The sequence below is a fragment of the Aotus nancymaae genome, unplaced genomic scaffold (genome assembly GCF_030222135.1).
Source record: "Aotus nancymaae isolate 86718 unplaced genomic scaffold, 86718_ANA_hifiasm-v0.15.2.pri h1tg000012l, whole genome shotgun sequence".
NCBI classification, from domain to species: domain Eukaryota; kingdom Metazoa; phylum Chordata; class Mammalia; order Primates; family Aotidae; genus Aotus; species Aotus nancymaae.
Genome location: NW_026988423.1, coordinates 21,355,899 through 21,383,810, shown reverse-complemented (window position 1 = coordinate 21,383,810; position 27,912 = coordinate 21,355,899). Strand labels below are relative to the sequence as shown.

At 40.4% G+C, this 27,912-nt stretch overlaps 1 protein-coding gene across 1 annotated transcript; it reads left to right on the top strand.

The window, feature by feature from the left end:
* The first annotated feature begins 194 nt into the window (after positions 1-194).
* Positions 195-24,081, top strand: BUD13 (BUD13 homolog). The gene is made up of 10 exons (XM_021671158.2): positions 195-337; positions 2,952-3,045; positions 7,201-7,285; positions 9,475-10,233; positions 11,834-12,051; positions 13,626-13,731; positions 14,402-14,540; positions 14,859-15,043; positions 15,599-15,680; positions 23,654-24,081. Exons 1-10 carry the CDS (start codon positions 195-197, stop codon positions 23,745-23,747), a joined length of 1,905 nt encoding a protein of 634 aa, XP_021526833.1. The 3' UTR covers positions 23,748-24,081.
* The last annotated feature ends 3,831 nt before the right edge of the window (positions 24,082-27,912 follow it).

Genomic DNA, 27,912 nt, shown 5'->3' with positions numbered 1-27,912 from the left:
AGGGCGGCCGAAGGTGTGCACGTCCCTGACTAGTCTGCGAGCGCGCCCCCGGCGGCTGCACCTGCCAGCCGCGTCATTCTCAGCACATCCGCCACTTCCGGCCCTGGCCCCGCTTCTTCTGGTGGCTGGCGCGCGCTACGCGTTGAGGCATTTTGTCCCCAGCGCCGAGCCATCTCTCCGCCCCCGCCGCTGCCATGGCGGCAGCTCCGCCGCTTTCCAAGGCCGAGTATCTGAAGCGTTATTTGTCCGGGGCAGATGCCGGCGTCGACCGGGGGCCTGAGTCTGGCCGCAAGCGCCGCAAAAAGCGGCCGAAGCCTGGTGGGGCCGGCGGCAAAGGGTGAGTTGGTACCGGCCGGGGCGGGGCCTGCGACGACTCGCCACCCCTCACCCTTCGTAACTCCACCCTCGGCCGCCCGGCGATCTTCTCTCCTGGCGGGTCTCTTAGCTGCTGCGCCGACCCCTGCTCATACCCAGGGCTCCACTCGCACCGCTTGAGGCCGCCCCCTTGCCCTCTGCCGCCCCGCTTACATCTCGAGCCTCTGAGCATTAGCGTCAATGCATTAAAGCCGGGCTGTAACTTTGATTACTCTTTTCCCGCCTTGGTAGACTTCCGTTCTCTTTCTCCTATAGAGAATGAGTATTGTGCCCCGAGAATAATGGAGCGGATTCAAAGCCTCTGCTTGGATCTTTAGGGCCCAGTATCTGCCTGTGGGGGTTCCCAAATCCCAAGGACTTGGTTCTGAATCAGAGACCTTCTCTGTTACTCTTAGTAATAGTCCTCTTGTTACTCTTAGTAATAGTCCTACTAACAAGAGCAGCTGACATTTGTGTAGTTCTTATCATTATACTTTCCTTGCCAGGCAACATTATAAGAAATTTAAACACATATGAGTTTATTTAAGCCTCACAACACTACCATGAAATGGGTATTATTTTCAAATGGGAAAACATTGTGGCCCCGTGTAGTGGGACCTACCAAATCGTTTCCACCCAGAACCACAGAATGTGACATTTAAAAATAGGGCCTTTGGAGATGTCATCAGTTAAGATGAGGTCATACTTGATTAAGGTGGGTGCCAAATCCAAGATGACTATTTTCCTTTTAAGAAGAGGGAAGTATGGACACAGACACAGCAACAAAGAAAAAACGACCATGTCTAGATGAAAGCTGAGATTGAATTGGATTTATGCTGCCAAAAGCCAAGATATACCTGGGGCTACCAGAAGCTGGAAGAGGAGAGATTCTCCCCTAGAGACTTTCCAGGGAGGATGGCCTTGCAGACCCCTGGATTTCAGACTGCTAGCTTCCAGAACTGTGAGAGAGTTTCTGTTGTTTTAGGCCACCCAATTCGTGGTACTTTGTTAAGCAACCCTAAGGCACTAAGATACCCAGCGAAGTCACGTTGTTCCAAAGAACTAGTCCATTTTCTTTTCTGGTTTGGTGCTTGCCTTATTATTCTGTCTTTCTGCTTCGCTCACTCGTGTGGATCCTTTGGGGGCAGTGCCATGTGATGAAAGTAGCTTGAGCCTTGGAGCAGCACTGATCAGAGTTCAAATCCTAGCTGTGTCACTTTATAGGCTATGGGCCCTTGGGCAAGGTGTTTCTTTTTCTTTTTTTTTTTTTTTGAGACGGAGTTTCGCTCTTGTTACAGGCTGGAGTGCAATGGCGCGATCTCGGCTCACCGCAACCTCCGCCTCCTGGGTTCAGACAATTCTGCCTCAACTTCCTGAGTAGCTGGGATTACAGTCACGCACCACCATGCCCAGCTAATTTTTTGTATTTTTAGTAAAGACGGGGTTTCACCATGTTGACCAGGATGGTCTCGCTCTCTTGACCTCGTGATCCACCCGCCTCGGCCTCCCAAAGTGCTGGGATTACAGGCGTGAGCCACCACGCCCGGCCATGAGCAAGGTGTTTCATGTCACTGAACTGCAGTTTCCTTATCTTTAAAATGAGAATAATACTGAATAATAATGCTTTTATTAAGTGGTGGTGGTTGTGATTAGAAGGATTGCATTCAGTGACCTTGGCTTTTTGAATAACTTCACTTCATGGCAGTCGTTGTTATTATTTGGGCTCAACTATAGTTTATCCATGTACCAAACATTTATTGCATACTTCCTATTCCAGTTACTGTAGGGTGTTGAGGATGCCTCTGAACAAATAAGACATAGTCCCTGTTCTTGTAGGCTTATAGTTAAATGGGAATACAGGCATTAAGTAATAACACAAGTCATTGATATATTTCCTTTAAGATAAACACAATGAAAGTATTCCAAGAGTTTTTAACGAGGGTTCTTAGTCTTGAGTTAGTGTGGGATGGTGAGGTTAGGGGGAAGCAGTCGAGAAAGGTTTGCCAAAGGAAGTTAAATTTGTTTTAGGAACTGAATTATGAGAAAGAGTTTCCTGGAATGAGAAAGAGTTTCCTACCACTTTGGGAGGCCAAGGCGGGTAGATTGCTTGCATCTGGGAGTTTGAGACCAGTCTGGGCAACATGGTGAAACCCTGTTCCTACAAAAAATACAAAAAAGTAGTCAGGCATGGTGGCATGTGCCTGTAGTCCCAGCTACTTGGAAGACTGAATGGGGAGAATAACTTGAGCCCGGAAAGTCAAGGCTGCAGTGAGCTGTGATCATGCCCCTGTGCTGCAGCCTGGGCAACAGTGTGATACCCTGTCCCAAAAAAGAAAGATTGGAAAAAGTAGGTCAAGAAGAGGGAAGGAACTGCATATGTGAAAACTGATGTGGTAGGAACTTGGCTCCTTTCTAGGCACCAAAGGATGACCAGGGAGGTGTTCAACCAAGGAAGTAGCGGTACGAGATGAAATTGACCCAAAGACTGGACCATGCAGGATCCTGTAGGATTTTGAACTTTATTTAAAAACCAGTAGGCGAGTGTTTTTAGGCTGGTATCCTAGAATGACTTTGATCATCTTCTTCTTCTTATTTAGAATGCGGATTGTGGATGATGATGTGAGCTGGACAGCTATCTCCACAACTAAACCAGAAAAGGAGGAAGACGAAGATGATGGAGATTTGCCTGTGGTATGTGTCTTTGGGGCTGTCAAGATTTTGAAATGAAGCAAGGTTCTCATTTTTTTTTTTTTTTGAGATGGAGTCTCGCTTTGTTGCCCAGGCTCGAGTGCAATGGCATGATCTTGGCTCACTGCAATCTCTGCCTCCTGGGTTCAAGCAATTCTCCTGCCTCAGCTTCCCCAGTAGCTGGGATTACAGGCACCTGCCATCATGCCTGATTATTTTTTTTTGTATATTTGTAGGGATGGGGTTTCACCATGTTGTCCAGGCTGGTCTTGAACTCCTGACCTCAAATGATCCACCTGCCTTGGCCTCCCAAAGTGCTGAGATTACAGTCGTGAGCCACTGTGCCTGGCCAAGCTTCTCAATTTCTTTTCCCAGCTCAGGGCAGATTTGTAGGGGGGATAGTTGAGAACAGAAAAGAGGTGACAGTTTCCAAAGAGCTGTTTTAAATAATTTTCTCTGATGATGCCTGTACACCAACTTCTCTCTTTATGAAGGGCCCATCAGCCTAGAAATGAGATGGATCACAGAGAGAGTGAGAACTCCTCAACATTAGTGATAGAGTCATAATGAGAAGTAGCTGTGGTTCTAATGATGAGAATTAGCTGTTGTTGGAATCTTCCTTAAAAAGAGTGTTGAGGTTCAATTATAGGGAACTTTTAATTTCCTCCTTTTTTTCATTGATTTAACTAAGCTTTCAAGTTGTGTATTCTTGCATAGGAACTAGAGATTCGTAGATTAATAGAATATATCTGTGCTTTAGAGTTTATACCATAGAATGAAAAACTGAATTTCAAATACATTTCAACAATATGGTAAATATTAGGGATATATTTCACATATGTACCAAGTACCATTAGAGCCCAGGGGAGGTAGCACACTTTGTGTTCTGTTGAGATATCCTGAAAGATGTAAATATCTTAATTGAGTTTTGAAGGATAAGTAAGAGCCAGGTGCACAAAATCATAGGCAATTGACCTCCCAGTGGTTCCTGAAACCATTGCCGAAAATTTCTTAGAAACAAAGTGGAAAGGAGAGCTGTTGATAGGCTGAATTGCACTAAAGATAGTAAAGATGGATTCCAGATGAGTATTTAACATTAATTCCCAGCAGAATTCTAAAATAGATTGTGTAAAAGAGGGCTTGCTAGTAATTAGAAGGGAAATAGTGATCTTAGGGAGTCAATTTAGTTTTGGTCAGAACAAATTAATATCAACAGTGTTTGTTGTTGTTTTTTAATTTTATAAAAGCAATGCATATTTATTACAGAATATTTGGGAATTAAAGTTTAAAGTTTTTAAAAGAATAACCATTTATATTATGACCATCCAAAGATGATTGCTAACATTTGGATGCATATCTCTTCAGGTTTTTCTCTTTAGTGATTATACATGCTTGTGTTTTATTTTTTTGAACATAATTGGGATCATACTGTGCATATGGTTTTGGAATCTGCTCTTCTGCTAAATAATAGGTTGCGGATATTTTCGTAAGACCTTAAAATATTCTTTGAGTGTATGATTTTTAATGGTTACATAGTAGTTCAATATATATATTTATTTAATCTGTCCTATTACTGGATACATGGATTGTTTCAACTTTTAAAATATCATAAGTCATCGTACATAAATCATTGTAGGAATCAGTTTATTTCTTTATTCCCATAAAATGAAATGAATGGATCAAAAGTTATGGTTCTTTTTAGTTATAGTCCCATATTGCTTTCCAAAAGGTGCTACCAATTTACACTCCCACTAGAGGTAATGAGAATGCCAGTTTGCCTACTTTGTCAAATTATTATTATTATTATTTTTGAGACACGGTCTTGCTCTGGTGCCCAGGCTGAAGTACAGTGGTGTGATCATGGCTCATTGTAGCCTCTATTTCCCAGGTCCAAGCAATCCTCCTACCTTAGCCCCACAAGTAGCTGGCACCACAGGTGCGCACCTCCACACCTGGCTAATTTTGTTTATTTATTTATTTTTTAGAGATGAGGTCTCTCTGTGTTGCCCAGGCTGGTCTTGAATACCTGGGCTCAAGTGATCCTCCGACCTAGGCCTCCTAAAGTGCTAGGATTACAGGCATGAGCCACCACACCTGGCTATTTTCTTTAATAATATTGTCTTGCTTTTATGATGGCCCAAAAACCTAAACAAAGGAGGCTTTAGTGCCAGTTCTCTCTGCATTGGTTAAAACAAATGTTGATTATTGAATTCATTTTTGTTACTGCAAGATCACCACCACCACCATTAATGATTGTGATGATTATAATAGCAGTGGCAGCACAGGAATAACTAATAGGTGTAATTTATTGAGCATTTATCATGTACCAAGCATGGCTAAGTGTACATGAACTATATCATTCAATCCTTACAGCAATCCTTTGAATCCCACTTTTACAAATGAGAAAATTGAGGCTTAGAATAGTTTACCAAAAGTTACACAAATGCTAAGTGGCAGAACTGGGGTTTAGATCTCCATTCATCTTGCCTGAAACCTGTGCTTTTAATGCTCAGTGAGAGATCTCAAAACTGGGTTATATGAAGAATGATGGTAGGATTTTGGAAGAAGTAGAGGGCAATTATGATCTGGATTTTTTTTTTTTGAGACGGGGTTTTGCTTTTGTTGCCCAGGCTTTTGGCTCACTATAACCTCCGCCTCCCGGGTTCAGGCAATTCTCAGCCTGAGTAGCCTGTCTCAGCCTCCTGAGTAGCTGGGATTACAGACATGTGCCACCATGCCCAGCTAAGTTTTTGCGTTTTTTTTTTTTAGTAGAGACAGGGTTTATCCATGTTGGTCAGGCTGGTCTTGAACTCCTGACCTCAGGTGATCCACCCGCCTTGGCCTCCCAAAGTACTGGGATTACAGGCGTGAGCCACCATGCCCGGCTATGATCTGGATTTAAATTCCAGTTCTGCCACTTGCTAGCTTGTGACGTTGAGAAAGTTACTTCTCTGAGTCAGTTTGCTATTCAGTAGTGTAGAGCCTTTCTTTGCAGGGCTATTGTGAGAAATATATGAGATTATATGAGTAAAACACAAACCACAGTGCCTTGCGCATAGTTGCTACTCTGTAACTAGGATTTATTGTGCCAGCAAACACTGAAAGTTTGTCATGTGGAAAGGGGATCAGTTGCATCAGAGGTCAGAACTAGAATCAATTCAAAGAAGTTATAAGAAGGTAGATATGGGGCTGGGTGCCTGTAATCCCAGCACTTTGGGAGGCTGAGGTGGGCGGATCACAAGGTCAGGAGATAGAGACCATCCTGACCAACATGGTGAAACCCCTTGTCTACTAAAATGCAAAAAATTAGCCGGGCGTGATGGTCCCAGCTACTCGGGAGGCTGAGGCAGGGAAATCGCATGAACCCTGGTGGTGGAGGCTGCAGTGAGCCCAGATTGGACCACTGCACTCCAGCCTGGTGATAGAGTGAGACTCTGTCTCAAAAATAAAAAATAAGAAAAAAAAAAAGGAAGGTAGATGTGGGCCCAATAAAACTAAGAACTTTCTAACATTTTTTAAAAATGCAGTGGACTGCGTTGTAAGATAATGAGTTCTTTGTAAGGAAGGGATTGGATGAGTGATCATTTATTAGGAATACCATAGGGAAGATTCTGATTTGTTCAGAAGTTTGGAAGATATGACATGTAGTTTTAGCTCTTAAAGATTAATGATTCTGTGTACATCTCAATGGCTCTTTTTGGTTGTATTCAAGAAAACCTACCATTGTGACTACCCACAACAAGAAAGGTTTTTTAGAAACCCAAAGTCCTTGATTAGTGCTAGGCATGATGAGGGGGGCCACCTATGTTTTCACTCTTAATGTAAAAGTAAAAATGTAAAAGGAATTTTGTTGTTAGCTTACAAGTGGCTGTTGTGTACCTAGCAGGTTAATAAAAAGGTTTGTAATGAAAGAAATTAACCTTTGCAGGGAAATTGATTAGTTAGAGAAGGATCTACAATTAAGCCAATACAGTGACAATCAGATGTTTATGGAGCAAACATAACTGAAGACTCCTACTTATTTCTTCATGACCGTTTTGGATATGTGTGTGCCCTTATGTTAGGAATCGGAATAGTTGTAACTTCAGGTTCTTGAGACAATGCTTCTTGGTTGGATCCTGTGGATTTCCTCAGTATAGGAAATCTTTACTCCTGCAGGTGGCAGAGTTTGTGGATGAGCGACCGGAAGAGGTGAAGCAGATGGAGGCCTTTCGTTCCAGTGCCAAATGGAAGCTTCTGGGAGGTGAGTTCCAACAAAAGACACATCTAAATTTCCATTAGTAGGGGAGGTCTTTTTTCTTTTCCTATACTTTTCTTTTAGAAGAATGCATAATTTATTTTAGCTTGTCATTGATCCTGAAAAATATAGCAGGAAAAAGGAATCTGGACTTCTTCAGAGGTAGTAAGACATGGGAACTTAGAGACCAAATATTCCTTTCTCTTATATTTTGGCATTAGGGTTACTGAGGTCAGTGACTAATTTGGAGGCCTTTGAGTACCCATTCCTCTTTGACCCAGAATAGGAGAGCACTTGATATAGGCAAGACTTCGGGGGAGTTTACAAGAAACAGGAACAGAATTTGGAGACATTAGCCACCTCTGTCCTCTTCCACAATGAAGCAGCTCATTTCTGGGGGGTCAAGGACCAATGTTTTTTGTTCTGTTTATTTGTGTTAGTAAATTTCTCTCTTCTTTCCTTAAATATTGGTATTTTACAGTGTATTACCCTCCACTAGCCCACTCTAGACTCTTCTTAAGCTAATATTTATAATTTAACTGTCTTTAAAAAAATGTGAGTCCTTGAGAATTGGATAAAAACCATTTGTTTATCACATCTGTTTGAGCATAGTCTAGTCTTATTTGCCATGATATTTCCCTCTCTAGCACAAGGAGCTACCTAGTAAATATTTGTAGAATTGTTGAATTGCTAGCAGGGATTTGATTTTTGTAGCCTAATCAGAATACTTTTCCAAAGAAAATCTTTTGGTCCCCTGTATCTGTTTGTCTAAGAAGACACACACACACACAGACACACACAGTGCTTTTTCTTCTGTATCTGAATGTTTAGAAAGACACACACACATGCACACACACACAGAGTGCTTTTTCTTCTGTATCTGCATGTGTAGAAAGTCACACACACACACACACACACACACTCTCTCTCTCTCTCTCTTTCTCTCTCTCTCTCTTTCTCTCTTCCCTCCCCCTCCTTTTCTTCTGCCTTACTCTCACTTCCCTATCTCAATTTGTTACTGGAAATATGCTCGCCAATCTCTGACACTTACTTCCTTTAGATTTGCTGTTAGGCCCCCCACAGATATCATACTTTTCTCTGTGGAGTGAATTCGAATCAGATAGGCCTGTTCCCCAAGCTAAAGGAGTTGACTTGGTTTAATTCATCTATTTAACAAGTATTCATCAGGTCCTACCTAGCTGTTATTTGTATTTGGGCTGTGGGGCTCAATGACAAGAAATAGAGGTGGAGGAAGAACTGGAATTTGAAACCGTTTCAGTTGCTATAGATATTTCATTCTGCAGTGCCTCTGAAAACGGAAAGTCTCAAACTATGTATTTTCACTTTAAAGATTCACATATTTTAAAGATTGCACATGGACTCTGGAGTCAAATAGAGTTGGATTTAAATATATCTCCACCACTTATTAGCAGTATGACTTTGGCAAGTTAATTTTTCTGAGTATCAGCTTCCTCATGTATAAAATGGAAATGACAATATTTACGTCCCAGGCTTGTTATGAGAATTGAATCAGGTAATCTCTATAAAACATTGGCACACAGTAGGTGATTGGTAAATGCTTGTTCCTTTTTTTTTTTTTCGGTGGTGATTTTTCCCCTCTCTAACAAAGAGCACAGTGAAATGGATTAAATAGTTAACAACATTTTATTTTGATGTTCACTGGTTAGTCAATTTACCTTTTGAAAGAAGGGTAAGTATGAACTAACTATAAAGTATCTAGACTAAGTATCAGTAGGAGCCACTGTCTGGTAACTCTGCACAAATGAGGTTTTAGAAAGAACATTGGACTGGGAGTTAGAAGACTTGGATTCTAGCCTGTGTCTTCATGTTAGTAGCTGTGACCTTAGGTCAGAAATTGCTCAGCTCCTCAGCTGAAAACATCATGCTGTAATACAAGGGTACCTGCCCTGCTTATCTTATAGGGTATAATATGAAAAATATACTGAAAATACTTTGCAAATTTATGACTTGGTAGGCAAATAAGAGGGTTTATTCTTAAGATATTAATGAGTGCTGGTTTGCTGCCCCTAAGCAAGGAAACTGCAGGCCTTTTGGGCTTTCTGAGCAGTTCTGAGGTATGTGCTGCTGGAGCATCTTTTGAAACTGGGTGTGAAGTGGGGACAGAGGGACAGAGAGCATTTGTGGGAATCTGACTATTTGTTATTTGTGTTTAGGCCACAATGAAGACCTACCCTCACATGGACATTTTCATCATGATACCCCAGATTCATCTCCTAGGAGAGTCCATCATGATACCCCGGATTCATCTCCTAGGAGGGCCTGTCATGACTCCCCAGATCCTTCTCTCCTCAGAGGGGCTTGTCATGACTCAGACACATCTCCCAGGAGGATCCGTCATGACACCTCAGACACTTCACCCCCAAGGAGGGCCCGTCATGATTCTCCCGATCCTTCTCCCCTCAGGAAGCCTCAGCATAATTCTTCAGGTGCATCTCCTAGGAGAGTCCGTCATGATTCACCAGATCCCTCTCCTCCTAGGCGAGCCCGTCATGATTCACCAGATCCCTCTCCTCCTAGGCGAGCCCGTCATGATTCACCAGATCCCTCTCCTCCTAGGCGAGCCCGTCATGATTCCTCAGATACCTCTCCCCCAAGAAGGGCCCATAACAACTCCCCTGACACATCTCAACCTAGGAGGACTCTTGGCTCTTCAGACACACAGCAATTCAGAAGGGCTCGTCATGACTGCCCTGATTTGGCTCCTAATGTTACTCATTCCCTGCCCAGAACCAAAAGTAGTAAAGCCCCAGAAAGAGCCTCTAGCAAGACTTCTTCACATTGGAAGGAGTCAGGAGCCTCTCATTCGTCACTCCCAAAGAACAGCAAATATGAGTATGACTCTGACCTCTCTCCTCCACGAAAAAAGCAAGCAAAATCCCACTTTGGAGATAAGCAGCAGCTTGATTCCAAAGGTGAGCATATGACTGTCCACGAGAGGGATGTATGTATCCCTGGGAGCTTTCTTTTGGCCCTTTACTTGCTTTATAAGGTATAAGAATGAAGTTTCTTTGGGAAAGTTTTGAAAAGTGAGAGGCTGGGGTTGGGAGAGTTAAAAAATTATGGCCACAGGGAGGAAGGTTTTCATATATCTTTTTATTTACTTGCCCCACCCCATATAAAAGTACAGTTTTTTTTTGTTGCAGAAGCTTTAGAATGTACAGAAGTGTATAAAGAAAAAAGTGACACAAAATTCTGTCATTCAGAGGCAGTTGTTAGTGTTGCAGCCAGGGTCGTATTAATCTTTTCTGGTTTTTGATTTGCATTTTTGGTATAGTTGAGCTCTGGCTATGCAGAATATTTGTATTGCATTTGTAATCTTGTCTGCTATCCTTTCTTAACATAGTCTTCCTCAGGCCATAAAAACATCTTTATGTTAATGCAATTTTAATACTGTTCCATTACATAAAATTACTTAACCATTTTTCTGATAATGAGTGTTTTTGGTTATTTCTAAGTTTTTGTTTCTGCAATTCTATAACAAACATCTTGTACATAAAGTGTTGTCCCTATTTTTGATTATTTCCTTATCTATTTCTAGATAGATTTCCTGGAAATTCAACCACTTCTATATAGGTTTCCTAGAAAGCTGAGAAGTTGATGTGCTGGGTCAGAAGATGTGGGCATTTTAAAGACTGTCGATAGATATTGCAGATTGCTCTTTGGGATTTGATTTGTGATGCTTATGCAGTCACTAGAACTTAGGCCTGTGCAATGAAATTTTTTACTCCCATTTTTGTTTCTAGGAACTATTTTAATTTTAAAATTAAAGTACTTTGTTATCCTTTAGTCTGAGGATATCAGAATGTATTCTAGGTATTTCTGACTTTTGCCACACTATGGAGCACCGACTACAAATTGTTTTGTCTGTCCATGGGTGGGGTAACTGACATAGAGGAGTGTGTGGAGATCTCACACACCAGTTACAGTCACTGGTCACTTGGTAACAGAATGCCATCTTCTACCTGTTGGTCTTAAAAGTTGTTTCTGACTTTGCTTTTCTCCTATGTCATTCATACTTATGTTTAGGTTAATGAGAATTCTTCATAGGAAAACTAAGTAAATATTGTACATTAGCTTGGTAAGTTATTTTTTTTAGATTCTTCTAAGGGGATTAAAGAATTCTTTGGCCAGACATGGTGGCTCAAGCCTGTGACCCCAGAACTTTGGGAGGCCAAGACGGGCAGATTACCTGAAGTCAGGAGTTCAAGACCAGCCTGGCCAACGTGGCAAAACCCTTTCTCTACTAAAAACACAAAAATTAGCCGGGTGTGGTGGTGCATGCCTGTAGTTCCAGCTACTTGGGAGGCTGAGACACAAGAATCACTCGAACCCAGGAGGAAGAGGTTCCAATGAGCTGAGATTGTGCTACTGCACTCCAGTCTGAGACTGTCTCAAAAAAAAAAAAAAAAGAATTCTTTCATTTGGAGGTTATTCTCCCAGCCATAGGAGATTTCATGTAAGTTCTTCACCTAGGGGACATCAGAGTTACACAGATTCTTTTCTTCTATCCAGGTGACTACCAGAAAGCAACTGATTCAGACTGTTCTTCTCCACGGCATAAACAAAGTACAGGGCACCAGGATTCTGATTCAGATCTGTCACCTCCACGGAATAGACCTAGGCACCGGAGCTCTGATTCTGACCTCTCTCCACCAAGGAGGAGACAGAGGACCAAATCTTCTGATTCTGACCTGTCCCCACCTCGAAGGAGTCAGCCACCTGGAAAGAAGGTCAGGATTTTCAGGAGCTATGTCCTTCTTTTCACATGACTCTTCTCTCCCAGCTTTATATGTGTCCCAGAGAATCAAGCCAAAGGAGAAGGATGTAGCTTTTAGAAGTGTAGTAAATCTTATTTAAAAGGACCTTTGGATCTCTTTCTTTCTGAAGGCAAACTGGCTATGACCCAGCCCAGGTGGATTTATAGATACTACATTTCCCAAATCACTTCTGCTTTTATAGCCTCTTATTTCTACAAATCTCATATTAGCAGGTCCAGAAAAACTTCTATATTCTTAGGAATAAACTGAGGACTGTAATTTGCAGAGTGGAGTTTGGGGCACAAGCATTGTGTCAAACAAATCACATATTGAAATTCTCCTTCTGCCACTTACTGTCTGTGAGATTTGGGCAAGATGCTTAATATCGCTAAACCTCAGTTTCTTTATCTGTAAATTGTGGTTAATAGTAGTACCTACTGTGTAAGGTTGTGATAATTAAGCCAGTGTAAGTAAATCTCTTAGCATAGTGTCTGCATCTAGTGTAAGCATCTAGTGTTGGTGATTTACTAGTATAAATTGACCTATAGGTCTCTGTATCCAGAGCTTAAGAAGAGACACTTAAAATATGAAACTACTTTTAGAAATCATGTTGTCTGGGAAGTTAATGTTTTGTTCTGAGTTCATGATAAATCTTGATGAATTAGCCAAAAAACCCAAAACTCCATATGAACCTTGAGTAATTCTATTGTAAAGAACATTAATAGTAGTAAAGGAATCTGATTTGTGAGTGGTTAAGAAACAGAATGATGAAGACTGTGGTGTGCATATTTCTTCCTAATGCAGACTTACCAGGTAAATCTTGTCTGTTGAAGAAAGGTCTAAGAAGACTGGTCCTGGCAGGGTAGACCAGCATTTTCTTTACCTAGGGAGTGAGAGTCTTCTCTTTTCTGGAAAAAAGAGGTCTCTGTTTCAGCTGGACCCCTTGACATTTTATGTATCAATTTAGTTCATGGACAGCTTAATATTAGTCCAATTTAGTTGCTTAAGGATATCAGGATATACTGTGTGCTTCATTTGTGGGCTGGTTTGCTATCTTGATACTAAGTAGAAATTAGCAAAAAGTTTTCATTTGGTTAGATCTTCTGTTATTACCCTGAAATATATCCACGATTTAAGGATCTTAGGTTTGCTTGAGTTTGTATTTTAAATGGAATATTTTGTCAGTGTGGGTCTCTAATGGAAGACTTAGTGCTTTATACTGGCTTCTGATCAGATGACCTGAGAGAATCTTCATGTATGCAGTTTCTATACTGAAAAGTCAGAAATGCAAATGCATAGCCCTCCCTTTAATATATTGTTTATTTGTGTTTCTGTTTACTCTTAAACTTGATGGTATTAATTTTTTTATGAAATTAGGTTTTCTTTTATAGTTTTTGAATCTTGTGATAATTAATGAGAATATAAAGCTAGAGTTTTAGGTTTAATTATTGCTGGTCATCAGACACAAATGCATCTAACTGTGTACCCATGGAGCCTAATGCCACATCATCCCATTAATGTTGGATGCTCCCTTTTCCATTGCATAGGCTGCATACATGTATTCTGGGGCTAAAACTGGGTTGGTGTTAACTGACATACAGCGAGAGCAGCAGGAGCTCAAGAAACAGGACCAAGAAACCATGGCATTTGAAGGTAAAAATATGAAAGCGCAGAGACCAATCTAGGCTCATGTTGCTTTTTAAAAAAACATAGCTTATTGTACCTGATATTTTAAACTTCTAATTGCTATCAAATTTCAGCTCTGGTTTTATGCATCATTATAACTTCTTACTGAGTCCCAGTGTTTCTTTCCTTCTTGAAAAATGCCATTTTGGCTGGGCACGGTGGCCCATGCCTGTAATCCCAGCACTTTGGGAGGCCATGGCAGGTGGATCAGCTGAGGCCAGCAGTTCAAGACCAGCCTGGCTAACATGGTAAAACCCTGTCTCTACTAAAAATACAAAAAAACTAACTGTACGTGGTGGTGTGTGGCTGTAATCCCACCTAATCAGGAGGCTGAGACAGGAGAATCGCTTGAACCTGGAAGGTGGAGGTTGCAGTGAGCTGAGATTGTGCCATTGCACTCCAACCTGGGCAACAGAGCAAGACTTCATCTCAAAAAAAAAAAAAAAGAAAAGAAAAGAAAAGAAAAATGCCATTTCTCGGGCCCAGTGCCAATATGCACCTAAACGTTGGTAGGGACTACTTTGGTCTGGCTGCAAAAGTTCTTATCTAGCATTAGAATCCCAGGCGGTTGATTTGATCTCTTAGAATGTTGTTTTTGATTTTGATTCTGTTATTTGAGTATAATTTTCCTTTGCAGCTGAATTTCAGTATGCTGAAACTGTATTTCGAGATAAGTCTGGTCGTAAGAGGAATTTGAAACTCGAACGTTTAGAGCAAAGGAGGAAAGCAGAAAAGGACTCAGAGAGAGATGAGCTGTATGCCCAGTGGGGAAAAGGGTAAGGGAACCACTGAAAGGGTAAACAAAATGGCAGTGACTGGAATAAGTCATTTCTCTGCTCTTCTGACCACTCACTTTCTTATTATGCCTTCAGAGCTATTATCAGTAATGGGAAATTTGGTGTGCTAAATCTTCTTTGTAGGATGTTGATATATTCCACACTTCCAGTGGGTATTCTGGGAATTTTACCCTGTTCAGTATTTGGCCTAGGCTACTAGAAAGAGGAGATTCTCCAAATTTAGCAGTATGGTCCATCTCATGTAGAAATGGAAATGTCATACAGGATAGCAAACACTCTTGGTTCGTTTTTGCCCAGGCTTGCCCAGAGCCGGCAACAGCAACAGAATGTGGAGGATGCAATGAAAGAGATGCAAAAGCCTCTGGCCCGCTATATTGATGATGAAGACCTGGATAGGATGCTAAGAGAACAAGAAAGAGAGGGGGACCCCATGGCTAACTTCATCAAGAAGAATAAGGCCAAGGAGAACAAGAATAAGAAAGGTGGGACTTCTGGGAATCGTCAGAGTTGGAGGTGACTGTGAAGATTGAGAATCATTAGGGTGCTGATACATAACTATATGCAAGGAAGGATTTTCCAAATAGTTGAAATTCGTTGTGAGTTTACATTCAAGTCAGTTGGTATTTCTATATAAAAATTTTTCAGGGCCAGGTGCAGTGGCTCATGCTTGTAACCCTAGCACTTTAGGAGGCTGAGGTGGGCGGATCACCTGAGGTCAGGAGTTCGAGACCAGCCTCGCCAACATGGTGAAACCTTGTCTCTACTAAAAATACAAAAAAAAATAAAAAAATAAAAAAATTAGACGGACGTGGTGGTGCACGCCTGTAATCCCAGCTACTTGGGAGGCTAAGACACGAGAATTACTTGAACCAGGGAGGCCGAGGTTGCAGTGAGCCGAGATTGTGTCACTGCACTCCACCCTGGGCAACAGAGTAAGACTCTTTCTCTAAAAAAAAAGAAAATATTCCACATTGCCATCCAGCTCTGAATTAAATTATGTCATTAACAAAATACTTTTTTGTTACTCCTCTCGTTAGTGAGACCTCGCTACAGTGGTCCAGCACCTCCTCCCAACAGATTTAATATCTGGCCTGGATATCGCTGGGACGGAGTGGACAGGTAAGCCTGAGTATTTTTTACTTTTTTATTTTCTCTTCTACCTGACTGTAACCTTCCCACTATAAATTGCTCTACACTTCATTTCATTCTCTGCTTTAATCACAAGGTGAAAAATATGCACTTTGCTTGCTTCTATTTCTGAGGTCTACAAATCCTATTTCTCATGCTTAGAACACTCTTCCTTCTGTTTTCTTTTCAAAATACTTTTTAAAGCTCTGGACAAACAACTCAGGTGGTTCAGATAAGATACCCTTTGTTTTGGACATTGGTTACTTTTAATGTTATTTTCTAAGGTTTAGAGGGGATGAATGATGAGTTGTAGTCTGGAGCCTTCTATATGATGTATCTTTTAAAATGTAGCCTTTGAACCTTTATTCCCTTTATGGTCTTAGGAGGGAGTCACTTTTAATGTCTCACAGTCCTTACCACCTCATCTGTCTACCTACCAGCATCTGTACTCACATACTAACTTCCTGTCTGTTAGATGGATGAGCTATATTTGCTTCCAACCAAAGTCAGTCCCTGTACTCATGTATTAGATCCCATCTCCTCCTGCCTACTAAAGGACATTGTTTTAGTATCTAGCACAATAATTCTCAAACTTTTTAATCTCAGGACCCTTTTATACTCTTTTTTTTTTTTGAGACGAAGTGTCACTCTGTCCCCCAGGCTGGAGTACAGTGGCACGATCTCAGCTCACTGCAACCTCTACCTCCCAGGTTCAAGCAATTCTCTGCCTCAGCCTCCTGAGTAGCTGGGATTACAGGTACCTGCCACCATGCCTGGCTAATTTTTGTATTTTTAGTAGAGATGGGGTTTCACCATGTGGCCAGGCTGGTCTTGAACTCCTGATCTCGTGATTCACCCACCTCAGCCTCCCAAAGTGCTGGGATTACAGGTGTGAGCCACCGTGCCTGGCCACTCTTTTTTTTTTTTTTTTTTTTTAACCAGAGTCTTGCTCTTTTGCCCAGGCTGGAGTGCAGTGGTGTGATCTCCACCTCCTGGGTTCAAGTGATTCTCATGCTTCAGCCACCTGAGTAGTTGGGATTACAGGCATGTGTCATCATACCCAGATAATTTTTGTATTTTTAGTGGAGACATGGTTTTGCCACATTGGCCAGGCTGATCTCAAATTACTGGCCTTGTATGATCTCTTGCCTCGGCTTCCCAAAGTATTGGGAATACAGGCTTGAGCCACCGTGCCCAACCTACACTCTTAAAAATTACTGATGACCTCAAAAAGCTTTTGTTTATGTGGATTATATATATTAATATTTACCATATTAGAAATTAAAACTCACACATTTAAAAAGTGTTCATTCTAAAAAATAACTCATTACATGTTAACATAATTACTGTATTTTTAAATGAAAAAGAATTATATTTTCCAAGTGAAAAAAATAGAAGGGTGGCATTGATTTACATTTTTACAAATCTCATTAATGTCTGACTTAATAGTAGGTAACTTGATTCTGCATATGTCTGTTGTGGTGTGTTGTTAAGTTGAAGCATAGGAAGAAAATTTAGCCTCACACATAGGTAGTTAGAAAGAGAAGGCATATTATATTTCTCAGTGTTACACAAAAACTCAGCGAGTGCTGATTTCTTAAAGGTTAGTTACGTGCAACCGGAAACCAGATCAAAGAACTTTCATTACTGTTATATTAATATTTTTTATACTTTGGATCTTTTATAAACATGCATGATTTTATAACATCATGCCTTGGTTATTTGTAAAATATTAGTTTGCTGAGTTTTTCAGACCTTCCAATGTTGACATATTTCCACTATACAATATCAGAAATCACTTTTGTTAGCATCACTTCTGGTCTCATCACAAAAGTCTTTAAATAATGGGAGGTTAAAGAGTTTACAGTTTTTCAAAATTCTAATTTACACTTGAAAGTTTAATATTATCACTGGCAACAAATATTGCCAGTTGTTTTTTTTTCACATAAAGCTTACTTTGTACAATAGCTTTTTTGTAGATTCCACCAGATTTTGTACCCAGAGGGCTAGAGGGTCATTTCATCTTTGCATACAGTTTTATTTCTTACATCCCAATCTAGATGCTTTTTGTTTCTTTTTCTTGCCCTGTTGCATTAGCTAGCACTTCAGTGCAGATGTTGAATAGAAGTTGTGAGAGCAGACGTCTTTACTTTATTTCTAATCTCAGGAGGAAAACATTTAGTTTTTTTTCCCTTAAATGTGTGGCAAGCTGTAGGTTTTTTTGTAGATACCCTTTATTGAGTTAAAGTTCCCTTCTATTCCCGTTTTGCTGAGAGTTTTGTTTTCAGGAATGTATGTTGGATTTTGTTCAAAATGTTTTCTAACTGTCCTTTTGGTTTATTCTTTGCTCCATGGGCTATTTAGGAGTGCATTAATGCCAAATATTTGGACTTTTCTAGGTATCTTACTGCTGTTTACTTGTAATTTAATTCAATTTTTGTCAGATAATATACTCCGTAATATTTTGATCTTTTGAAATTTGTTGTCCAGGGGTAATGGCTTACTCCGGTAACCCCAACGCTTTGGGAGCCTGAGGCAAGTGGGTTGCTTGAGTGCAGGAGTTTGAGAACAGCCTGGGCAACATGGCAAAACCCTGTCTCTACAAAAAAAAATACAAAAATTAGTCGGGCCTGGTGACACATGTCAGGCATGGTGACACATGAGTAGCCCAGCTACTCAGGAGGCTGAGGTGGGAGGATCACTGATCCCAGGGAGGTTGAGGCTGCAATGTGCTGTGATTGCACCACTGCACTCCAGCCTGGATGACAGAGTGAGACCCTGTCTCAAAAAACAGCAATAAAATTGAAATTTGTTAAGATGTGTTTTATGGCCCAGTATATTGTCTATCTTCTGAATGTTTCACTTGCACTTGAAGAGAACATATATTCTGTAGTTATTTAAGGTAGTGTTTTATAAATGTCAGTGAGGTCAAGGTGATTAATAGTGTTTAGATCTTAGATTGCCTGGATTCTGGTTTTTTTGTCTTTGTATTTTTCTCTCAGTTATTATCAATTGTGGATTTTGTGTTTTAGGTGGTTTATTTTGTTTTTCAACTCCAAAATTTCCATTTAATAGCTTACATTTCTCTGCTGAGATTTCCCATCAGTTCATTATGAGACATTTTCCTTATCTTGAAAATATTTATGATTTGTAATTGGTACTTTGAAGTCCTGTCTGCTAATTGCAACATTGTGATTCACCACAGGATTGGTTTCTATTGACAACTTTTTCTTCAGAGTGTATTATATTTTCCTGTTTATTTACCTGTCTGGTCACTTTTAAAAATTGTTACTATAATTGTTACTAGACATCATAAATTATACACTGTAGAGACTTTGAGTTCATTGTATTCCTCGTAAGTGTGTTGGTTTTTATTCTAGGAGGTAGTTAACATGGCTAAACTCCAAATTGTCTCCTCTGCAGTGGACCGCAGCTAAAATCTGTGCTCAATTATTTTAGTTTCTAGCTGGCATTTTTTTTTTTTTATTGGCTGGATGGCATTTTCTCTGCACATGTGTTGTTTAAGAGTTAGCCAAGGATTTGAGTAGAGTTTGTATGCAGAGTTTGAGGTTCATCCCTTTTGTAGTTCCTTCTCTTCCAAAATGTCCCCCCTAATTTCCTAGCTGTTCTGCCCACTTTGTACTAACTCCTCAAGCCAGTAAACCTGTGGGTTTCTGCCTTCATGAGCTATGTTGTTAGGGAAGTTGCCCTTCAGCAAAAGGACTCACAGATTCTTTTCACATATACTTCATCCAGTTTATGCTTGCTTTTGGTCACTCTTCCACACCTTCAAATACTTGCATTTTAAAATTTTGTCTAGGTTTTATAATTGCTAATTGAGGATAGGTTAGTCTGCTCAGGTTACTCTGCAATGTGACTTCACCTCTCTACCTTATATGGGCCTAAGGCATTGTCTTCTGTCCCTCTGGGTGCCATAAAAATCCAACAGCCAGGTGTGGTGGCACGTGTCTGTAGTACCAGCTACTTGGAGGCTGAGGCTGGAAGATCACTTGAAGCCGGGAGTTTGAATCCAAGCTGGCAGCATAGTGAGACCCTATCTCTAGAATTAAAAAAAATGTAATGCTCTTCTTTCTGATGTTGGCAGATATGTATAGGATAGCTCTAGTTTCTTATATTGGCAGATATCTTTAGGGTGGCTGTGGTTACAAGCTAGCTTACTAGTTCCATTTGCAATTCACTGTATGTAGGCTTTTTGGTAGAAGGAGGATTTTTCAGAATACTAATTTGCCATACATATAGCCAGAAGTAGATCTTTTTATAGCACAAGCCTACAGATGTTCCCTGCTATCAAGTTTTTGTTTTTTTGTTTTTTAATTTTTGGACCCAAAACTTAGAATTCTCCCTGACCTAGTGTTTTACTAGTGTTTAATTTGTCTTCATCTTTCTCAGTCGCTTTTTTCCACTTCTTGTTCTTATTTTGTCCTAGATTTCTCCTCTTATTTCCCTTTGTCACCCTTGCTGTCTTTCTGTTGTTCATCTTTCATCATCTTTTCTAGTTTTGTCTCTTTTTGGCCCACGGCAAGGGAATATTTCCAGAACAGATATTTAGTATGTTACAGTTGGAAAAACCTATAAGATAGTTACCCAGCCCCTATTAATTAAAAGACAAACGGAGGCCCAATAAATAAGCAGTTTGCCTAGAGTCATGCAACTCCCCTGAGAAGACTGGAATTAGAACTCTGTGTTCCTGATTCTCTGGTCCAAAGCTCTTTCCACTGTGAGTTCTCCTGCAGTTTGTTTTCTGATTCTGCTTAGGATTTGGTGTTTGTTAGTCATATGTTCTTTGTATTATCATATTCACGTAAATCTCTTAAGACCTTATTTCCAAGGTAAAAAATAGTGGTTTCCTTGGTGCTTTGGAATACCATCCATGCTTCTAAGGTTGGAGAGGATGTCATTTATAATAAGCTTCCCTTCTTCATTTGTTTTTTTTGAGATGGAATTTTGCTCATCACTAAGCTGGAGTGCAATGGCACGATCTTGGCTCACTGCAACTTCTACCTTCTGGGTTTAAGCCATTGTCCTGCCTCAGCCTCCCGAGTAGCTGAGATTACAGGTGTGTGCCATCACGCCCAGCTAATTTTTGTATTTTTAGTAGACACAGAGTTTCACCATGTTGACCAAGCTGGTCTCAAACTCCTGACCTCAGGTGATCTACCCGCCTTGCTCTCCCAAAGTGCTGGGATTACAGGTGTGAGCCACCACGCCTGGCCAAACTTCCCTTCTTTTCTTTTTTTTTAGGTGGGTCTCGCTCTGTTTCCTAGGCTGGAGTACAGTGGGGTGACCTCAGCTCACTGCAACCTCCGCCTCCCAAGTTCAAGCAATTCTCTGCCTCAGCCTCCTGAGTAGCTAGGATTACAGGTGCCCACCACCACGCCTGGCTAATTTTTTTTGTATTTTTAGTAGAGACAGAGTTTCACCATTTTGGTCAAACTGGTCTTGAATTCCTGACTTTGTGATCCACCTGCCTCGGCCTCCCAGAGTGCTGGCATTACAGGTGTGAGCCACCGTGCCTGGCCACTTCCCTTCTTAAAGCCTCCATTATTCACTCCGCTCATCCCTTAAGGGAAAGTCTTAGCATACATGTTATAAGTATAAGCAGCTAGGTACTAGGTACTAGGAATTCCACAATTAATGAGAGACAGCCCCTGAGCCCAGGAGCTCACTTTCAATCTAGAATAGAAGGCAGACAATTTCAGTGCTGTTTGGTTAGTATTACTATAGAAGATTTTCAATACGTTTTGGGAGTACAAAGGAAGAGTAAGTTGACTCTTACGAGGATGTGATCAGGGAGTGCTTCCTAATGGATGAAATGTGGGAGCTGAGTTTTAAGGGATGTCGGTAACCAGCCAAGATAAGAAGCAAAGGAAGGATGTTAAAGGAAGAGGATCCTAAAAGTGCAGAGTCAACACTATGAGACACCATGGTGTTACCAGGTGATGGGGGTCCATAACCAGTTTGCTGTTGTTAGATAGCATAAAGTGAGAGATGAATGAGAGAGGTAGGCAGACCCTGATTACAGAAGGCCTTGGAAGCCTTTCTGAGGAGCTTGGTCTTTACCCTAGAGGCAAAGGGGAGCCACGGAAGGATTAAAAACAGCTCTGTATTTTAGATAGACAAATCATTATAGCAGTAATGCGAAGGATTAGAAAGGTACAAGATTGGAAGTAGAGCAGATACAAGGCTTTTTCAGTAGCTCAGGCTAAAGGTAATGAATATCTGAACTATGACCTTCAGGAAGTGGTAGTAAGGATGGTTAGTAAGAGAATAGGAAGTGGGGATGTGGTTAGGGGTGAGCTGGTGGGACCTGTTTATTGATTTGGGGAGGAAGAAGGAGGAGTCACTGGATTTGACTACAAGGAATATCATTGATGATCTGAAAGGGCTAGTTCTGTGGTATAGTGAAACAAAGGCCAGGTTCTAATGTATTAAGGAGTGAATGAAAAGTGAGGAAACAAATAGTGAATACAAGCTCTTTCAAGAAGTTTAGATAAGAAGACCAAGAGAATGCGTGGTAATTAGAAGGGATTTGAGGTCCCTCACTACCTTCTTGATATTCACCCTGTATTGTTTTCCATGACACCCTACTCCTGGTTCTTTTTTCTGATAATTCTTGGCCACCTTTGGAAGCTTCTCTTCCTCTGTGCACCTCTTATATCTTTCCCAGGGCTCTGCCCCTAACCTTTAGCTATTCTTATTCTATGGACTCCTTCTGGCTGATTCTTACCTAGTCATGTTTTCAACTATGACCTATATGTACATGATTTCCAAATCAGTATTTGCATCTTGGTTTGGTGTATTTAGCTATGTGTTGGATTTTTCTATTGATATAGACTTGAGAGATTTCAAATGCATTGTGTTCAAAGCTGAACTCATCAGCTTCTCTTACTGTAAGCCTGCTCCTACTCTTGTGCTTTCTAACTTCCCTCCTCCTTCTTTGTCCTTATGTACCTAATCCATTAGTCCTACTAATTAGTCTTACTAATTTTGCCTCCTGTGTCTTCTCTCTTCTGCCCCCCTTTATCATTGCCTTTATCATCTGTTGCCTGGACCTTTGCAGTGATTTTCCTGCCCCAGATCCCCTCCAGAGTGATCTCTTTGAAATGCAGCATCAGTTCTTGCTTTAAACCCATCCTTTCTGGATGAAATCTAAGCTTTACACCACGGCCTGTAAAGCTCATTATGCATCGGCCTCTGCCTACCTTTCCAACTTTGACTCATAGCTGTTTCCTTTGTCATACTATGGCTCCAGCCTTCCCAGTTGCCTTTGGTTTTTTGCATATATCAGGCTACTTCTTATTTCTGTGCCTTTGTTCTTGTTACTCATTCTGTTCCGAAATGACCTCCAGACTCTTCTGAACCTCCCCATCCCCAGCACTGTAGTTAACACAAAGCCTTTACTTTGATCATTCTTGCCCAACCCTCATGTGACCTTTTCATCATACCTCCCCCAAACTGATTAAGATACCCATTCTGTTTCCATGATACCCCATGCGTATTTCTACCAGAGTTTATGCGGTTGTTTTATTTGTTTAAATGTCTCTCTCTTCCACTAGTCTGGGAGTTCATCAGGACAAGTGCTGTGTCATACTTATTTTCATGCAGTGCCTACCACAGTACCTAGTATATATCAAAATTCAATAAATGTTTGTGTAATGAATGGATAAAATACAAGATGTGGGCATCAGCTGAGAGACAGCTGGGCTTTTAGAGAGTGGCAAATGTTTGAAATAGCTGTCAGACTGGGAGAAGGGTCTGAACAAGGACTAAGAAAAGGATGAATGATATATTTTGTACCTTTGATTCTATTGCATATGCCTTAATTATTTTCATATGACTCCTTACTTTTCTCCCTTTTCATTATATTGTGAACTCTTCCCTTTCTTATAAAATAAATGTCCATTTAGGGTTCTGGCTGAATAGTATGTCTCTTTTGATTGCAGATCCAATGGATTTGAACAGAAGCGCTTTGCCAGGCTTGCCAGCAAGAAAGCAGTGGAGGAACTTGCCTACAAATGGAGTGTTGAGGATATGTAACTTTCCTGAGGCTGTGGGGGTGGCAGGGCTGTGGTAGTGGGCATAGGCAGTGAGATATCCAGAGGTAACAGTTGTCTGTGCTTATAATTGGAGCCCACACAGACCAGAAACTTGTTGAATGCCAGTTTTGACCACAGAAGAATATTTGAGACCTGATGTTTGGACTGAGGTACCTGTACTCCCTGGACTGAGGTACCTGTACTTTCTGGGTGTGACAGCACCGGCTATTGCTGGCTTTCAGAAGAAGCATTGATTTCTCAGTGTACCAGGGTTTGTTCTTGGTTAAGGTTTTTCTTTTTCTTTTTTAAATAAACATACATTTATTTTTTTAAAATTATTTTCCTTACTGGGTATTCTGTTTTGGGAAGAATACAGGCTAATAATGAACCCCTGGGGATTTGGGGGGTGATGGTTGAATTTTTTATTGATCTAGAAAGCAATGTGAGTAAAAACTTCTTAGTGATAGATCCTTCCTCTGAGAAAAGAGGAATTAGTACTAAACTAGATTTAGGAATAGACACGTGGATATTTGGAGACGTAGTGTATGGTAACGGTAACATCACAAGTTAGTAGGGAAGAGATGGATAATAGTGCTCAGAAAATTGGCTTATTATATGGACAAAAATAAAGTTGAATCCTCATACCATATAAAACAAAAATCCCAAAGTGATTAAAGACCTAAATGAAAGATAACGTGATACAGCTAGTAGAAACAAATAGCAAATGTTTTTGTGACCTTGGGGTAAAGATAAATTTCTTAAATAAGATCCCAAAGCACAAGGCATAAGAGTTGATAGCTTTGATTACTTTGTAATTAAAGGTTTCTATTTGGCAAAGCATCCCATAGTCAAAACTAAAGATGGGTATGGATTAGGAGAAAATATTTGCAGTGTCTAAAACTGACAAGGATTGCATACATAAGGGATAGAATATAGAAAGAGCTTCTGTAAATCATGAAGAAAAAGACAATGAAATAAAAATATGCAAAAATATGAATAGGGAAAATCTAAAGAGAAAATCAGAGTGGCTCATAAGTATATTACCTCACTAGTAATTAGAGATAATGCTGATTAAAACACTGAGTTTCTACCTTACATCTTAGTTTGCAAAAATAGGAGACTGATCTGATGGGGAATCAGAACTCATGGAATATTTCTTTCTCTTTCTCTTTCTATCTCTCTTTTCTCTTTCTCCTTTTGTTTCTCTTTTCTTTTCTTTTTCTGAGACAGGGTCTCACTCTGTCGCTAGGCTGGAGCTCAGTGGTGCCTCCGCTTCCCAGGTTCAAGCAATCCTCCCACCTCAGCCTCCTGAGTAGCCAGGAGTACAGGCATGCACTACATATTTTTTGTGTTTTTAGTAGAGATGGGGTTTCACCATGTTGGCCAGGCTGGTCTCGAACTCCTGACCTTAGGTGATCTGCCTGCCTTGGCCTCCCAAAATGCTGGGATTACAAGCATGAACCACTGCGCCTGGCTACATGGAATATTTCAGCTGGCGTATTTATTTTGGAGAACAAATGGATGAAACTTACTGAAATTAAGTAATATCTAGGGAGCAATATGCGGTTTTTAATAGTGTGGCTCTGGAGCTGTACTTCCTGAATTTGAATCCCAGCTATGTCATTTGTTAGATGTTTGACTTTTGGTAAGCCAGTTAACTTCTTTGTGCCTTAGTTTCTTCATCTGTGAAATAGGCATAATAGTACCTACCTCATAGGTTTATTGTAATCTTAGAACAATGCCTGGCACACAGTAGTGTCACAAAATTATTAGCTGTTATTATCACTGTAATCATTATCATCAAGTGGAGCAGCCAGCTTTCAAGATGGGCCCCAATGATCCCTGCCTTCTGGTGTATAAACCCTTGTATAGTCCTCTCCCACAATAAATAAGGTTGATCTGTGTAACCATTTCTAGTACTAAGATGTATAGAAATGTGTGACTTATGAAGGTAGGTCATAAATGGCATTGAAACATCTGCCTTGTGCTATCTTGGATCCTTGCTCTGGAAGATGCCAGCTTCCATATCATGAGGCTCAAGCAGCCCTCTGGAGAGGCCCAGGTGGAGAGGCACTGAGGCCTCTCACCAACAGCCAGCACCAAATTGCCAACTGTAGGAGTAAATCACCTTGGAAGTGGATCTGCCAGCTGTACTCAGGCCTTCAGGGGCTTGCAGCCCTGATCAGCAACCTCATGAGAGATCCTGACCCAGAACACCCAGCTCCAGATTCTTGAACCAAAGAAACTCTGAGATAATAAATGTTTAGTATTTTGTAAAAACAGCTTTATTGAGATACAATTTACATACTACACAGTTCACCCACTTAAGGTGTATGATTTAGTGGTTTGTAGTTTATCACAGAGTTGTACAACCATCACAATTTTAAAACATTTTTATCATCTTATGGATACAAGAAAACTTGTACCCATTAGTGGTCACTCCTCACTTTCCCCTAACTTCTCCAGCTTTAGGCAAATGCTAATCTACTTTCTGTCTCTGTAGTGTGCCTGTTCTGGACTTTCATATACTAATAAGATATAAATGGGGCTATCATATACTGTTTGGCCTTTTGTGTCCGGCTTTTTGTGCTTAGCATAATGTTTTAAAGGTTGATCCATGTTGTAGCATGCATCAGCACTTCATTCCTTTTTATGGCTGAATAATATTCCCTTGTGTAGATATACCACATTTATGCATCATTTGGTGGACATTCAAGTTGTTTCTACTTCTGGGGTATTATGAATAATGCTGCTATAGACAATTCATGTATAAGTTTTTGTATGGATGTATATTTTCCTTTTTCTTGGTTATATTCCTAGGAGTGGAATTGCTGGGTCATACGTAACTCCATGTTTAACTTTTTGAGGAACTGCCAAACTTACTCCAAAGGAATGTATGTGCATTCCAATTTCTCCACATGCTTACCAACACTTATTATTTGTCTTTTTGATTATAGCCATCCTAGTGGGTAGGAGATAGTATATCTCATTAAAGTTTTGATTTGCATTTTTCTGGTGGTTAGTGATGTCGAGCATCTTTATATATCTTTTGAAGAAATCTTTATTTAAATACTTTGCCCATTTTTCATTTGGGTTATTGGTTATATATACACATACACAAGCACACTCTTATATAAAGGGTTCTTTATATATATCTTGATTATGAGTCCTTTGCTAGATATATGATTTGTAAATAGTTTCCTCATTCTGTGAGTTATTATTTTAAGCTGCTAAAGCATTTAGGGAGGGTAATTTGCATTTAGGATAGGTAAGCAACAGCAGTTACAGTTATAACCATAACAATTGTTATAAAGCAACAGATAACTAATACTTTAAATGTGTACATACTTCAAAGCAGTTCCACTCCTGACTATATCCTTCAGAGAAATCTACATAAGTCCTTGAGGAGTAGATACAAGGATGTTTTTCTATGTATAGTTTGGGTGGCAAGAATTTGGAAACAACTTAGATGTCCATCACTAAGGAAATTGATAAGTAAAATGTGGTATATACATATAATGGAGTTTTTTTTAAGTCAAATGCAAGCTGTTAGGAATTTAGTAAAATGATAGACTCCAAGTGAAAAAAATAAGAATGAAATTTACAGCAAAAATCAGCTATATAAAGTAAACACACAAAGTGACATTATTTTGTAAGGAGAATATACACCTTAATCAGTAGAATAGGGTTTGTGGGAGCAAATAGAATGAGACTAGAATGGAGAATGAAGAGGGGAAAGGGAAACAGAGAGGGCTTTGCATGGATGAAAGTGGTAGTGTGTCATGAACTCAGGCCTATGAGCAACTCAGTTCTGTACACCTGAAGCCCTAAGTGCAGCTCCAGAAGCAAGGTCTTGTTTCATGGAACTGACATTTAGTACCCATATTAGGGTAGACTAAACTAAAGCAGACTCCAGGTAGACCGTCCCCCTGCTCACTCATGTAACATCCAGGTCATTTCAGGTTGAGAAAATAGGAGTGGGATACTCTATGTAGTTGTTTAGGGATCAGGCTGATGCCAACTTCACTATGGCTTCCAAGGTTGCATTGGGCATTACCATTTTAGTGAGTTGCAAGGTTACATTGGGCATTACCATTTTAGTGAGTTGAGCAGAACTTGAAGGATTGCTTGGCAGATGTTATGGGCCAGCTCTAGAAGTAGTACAC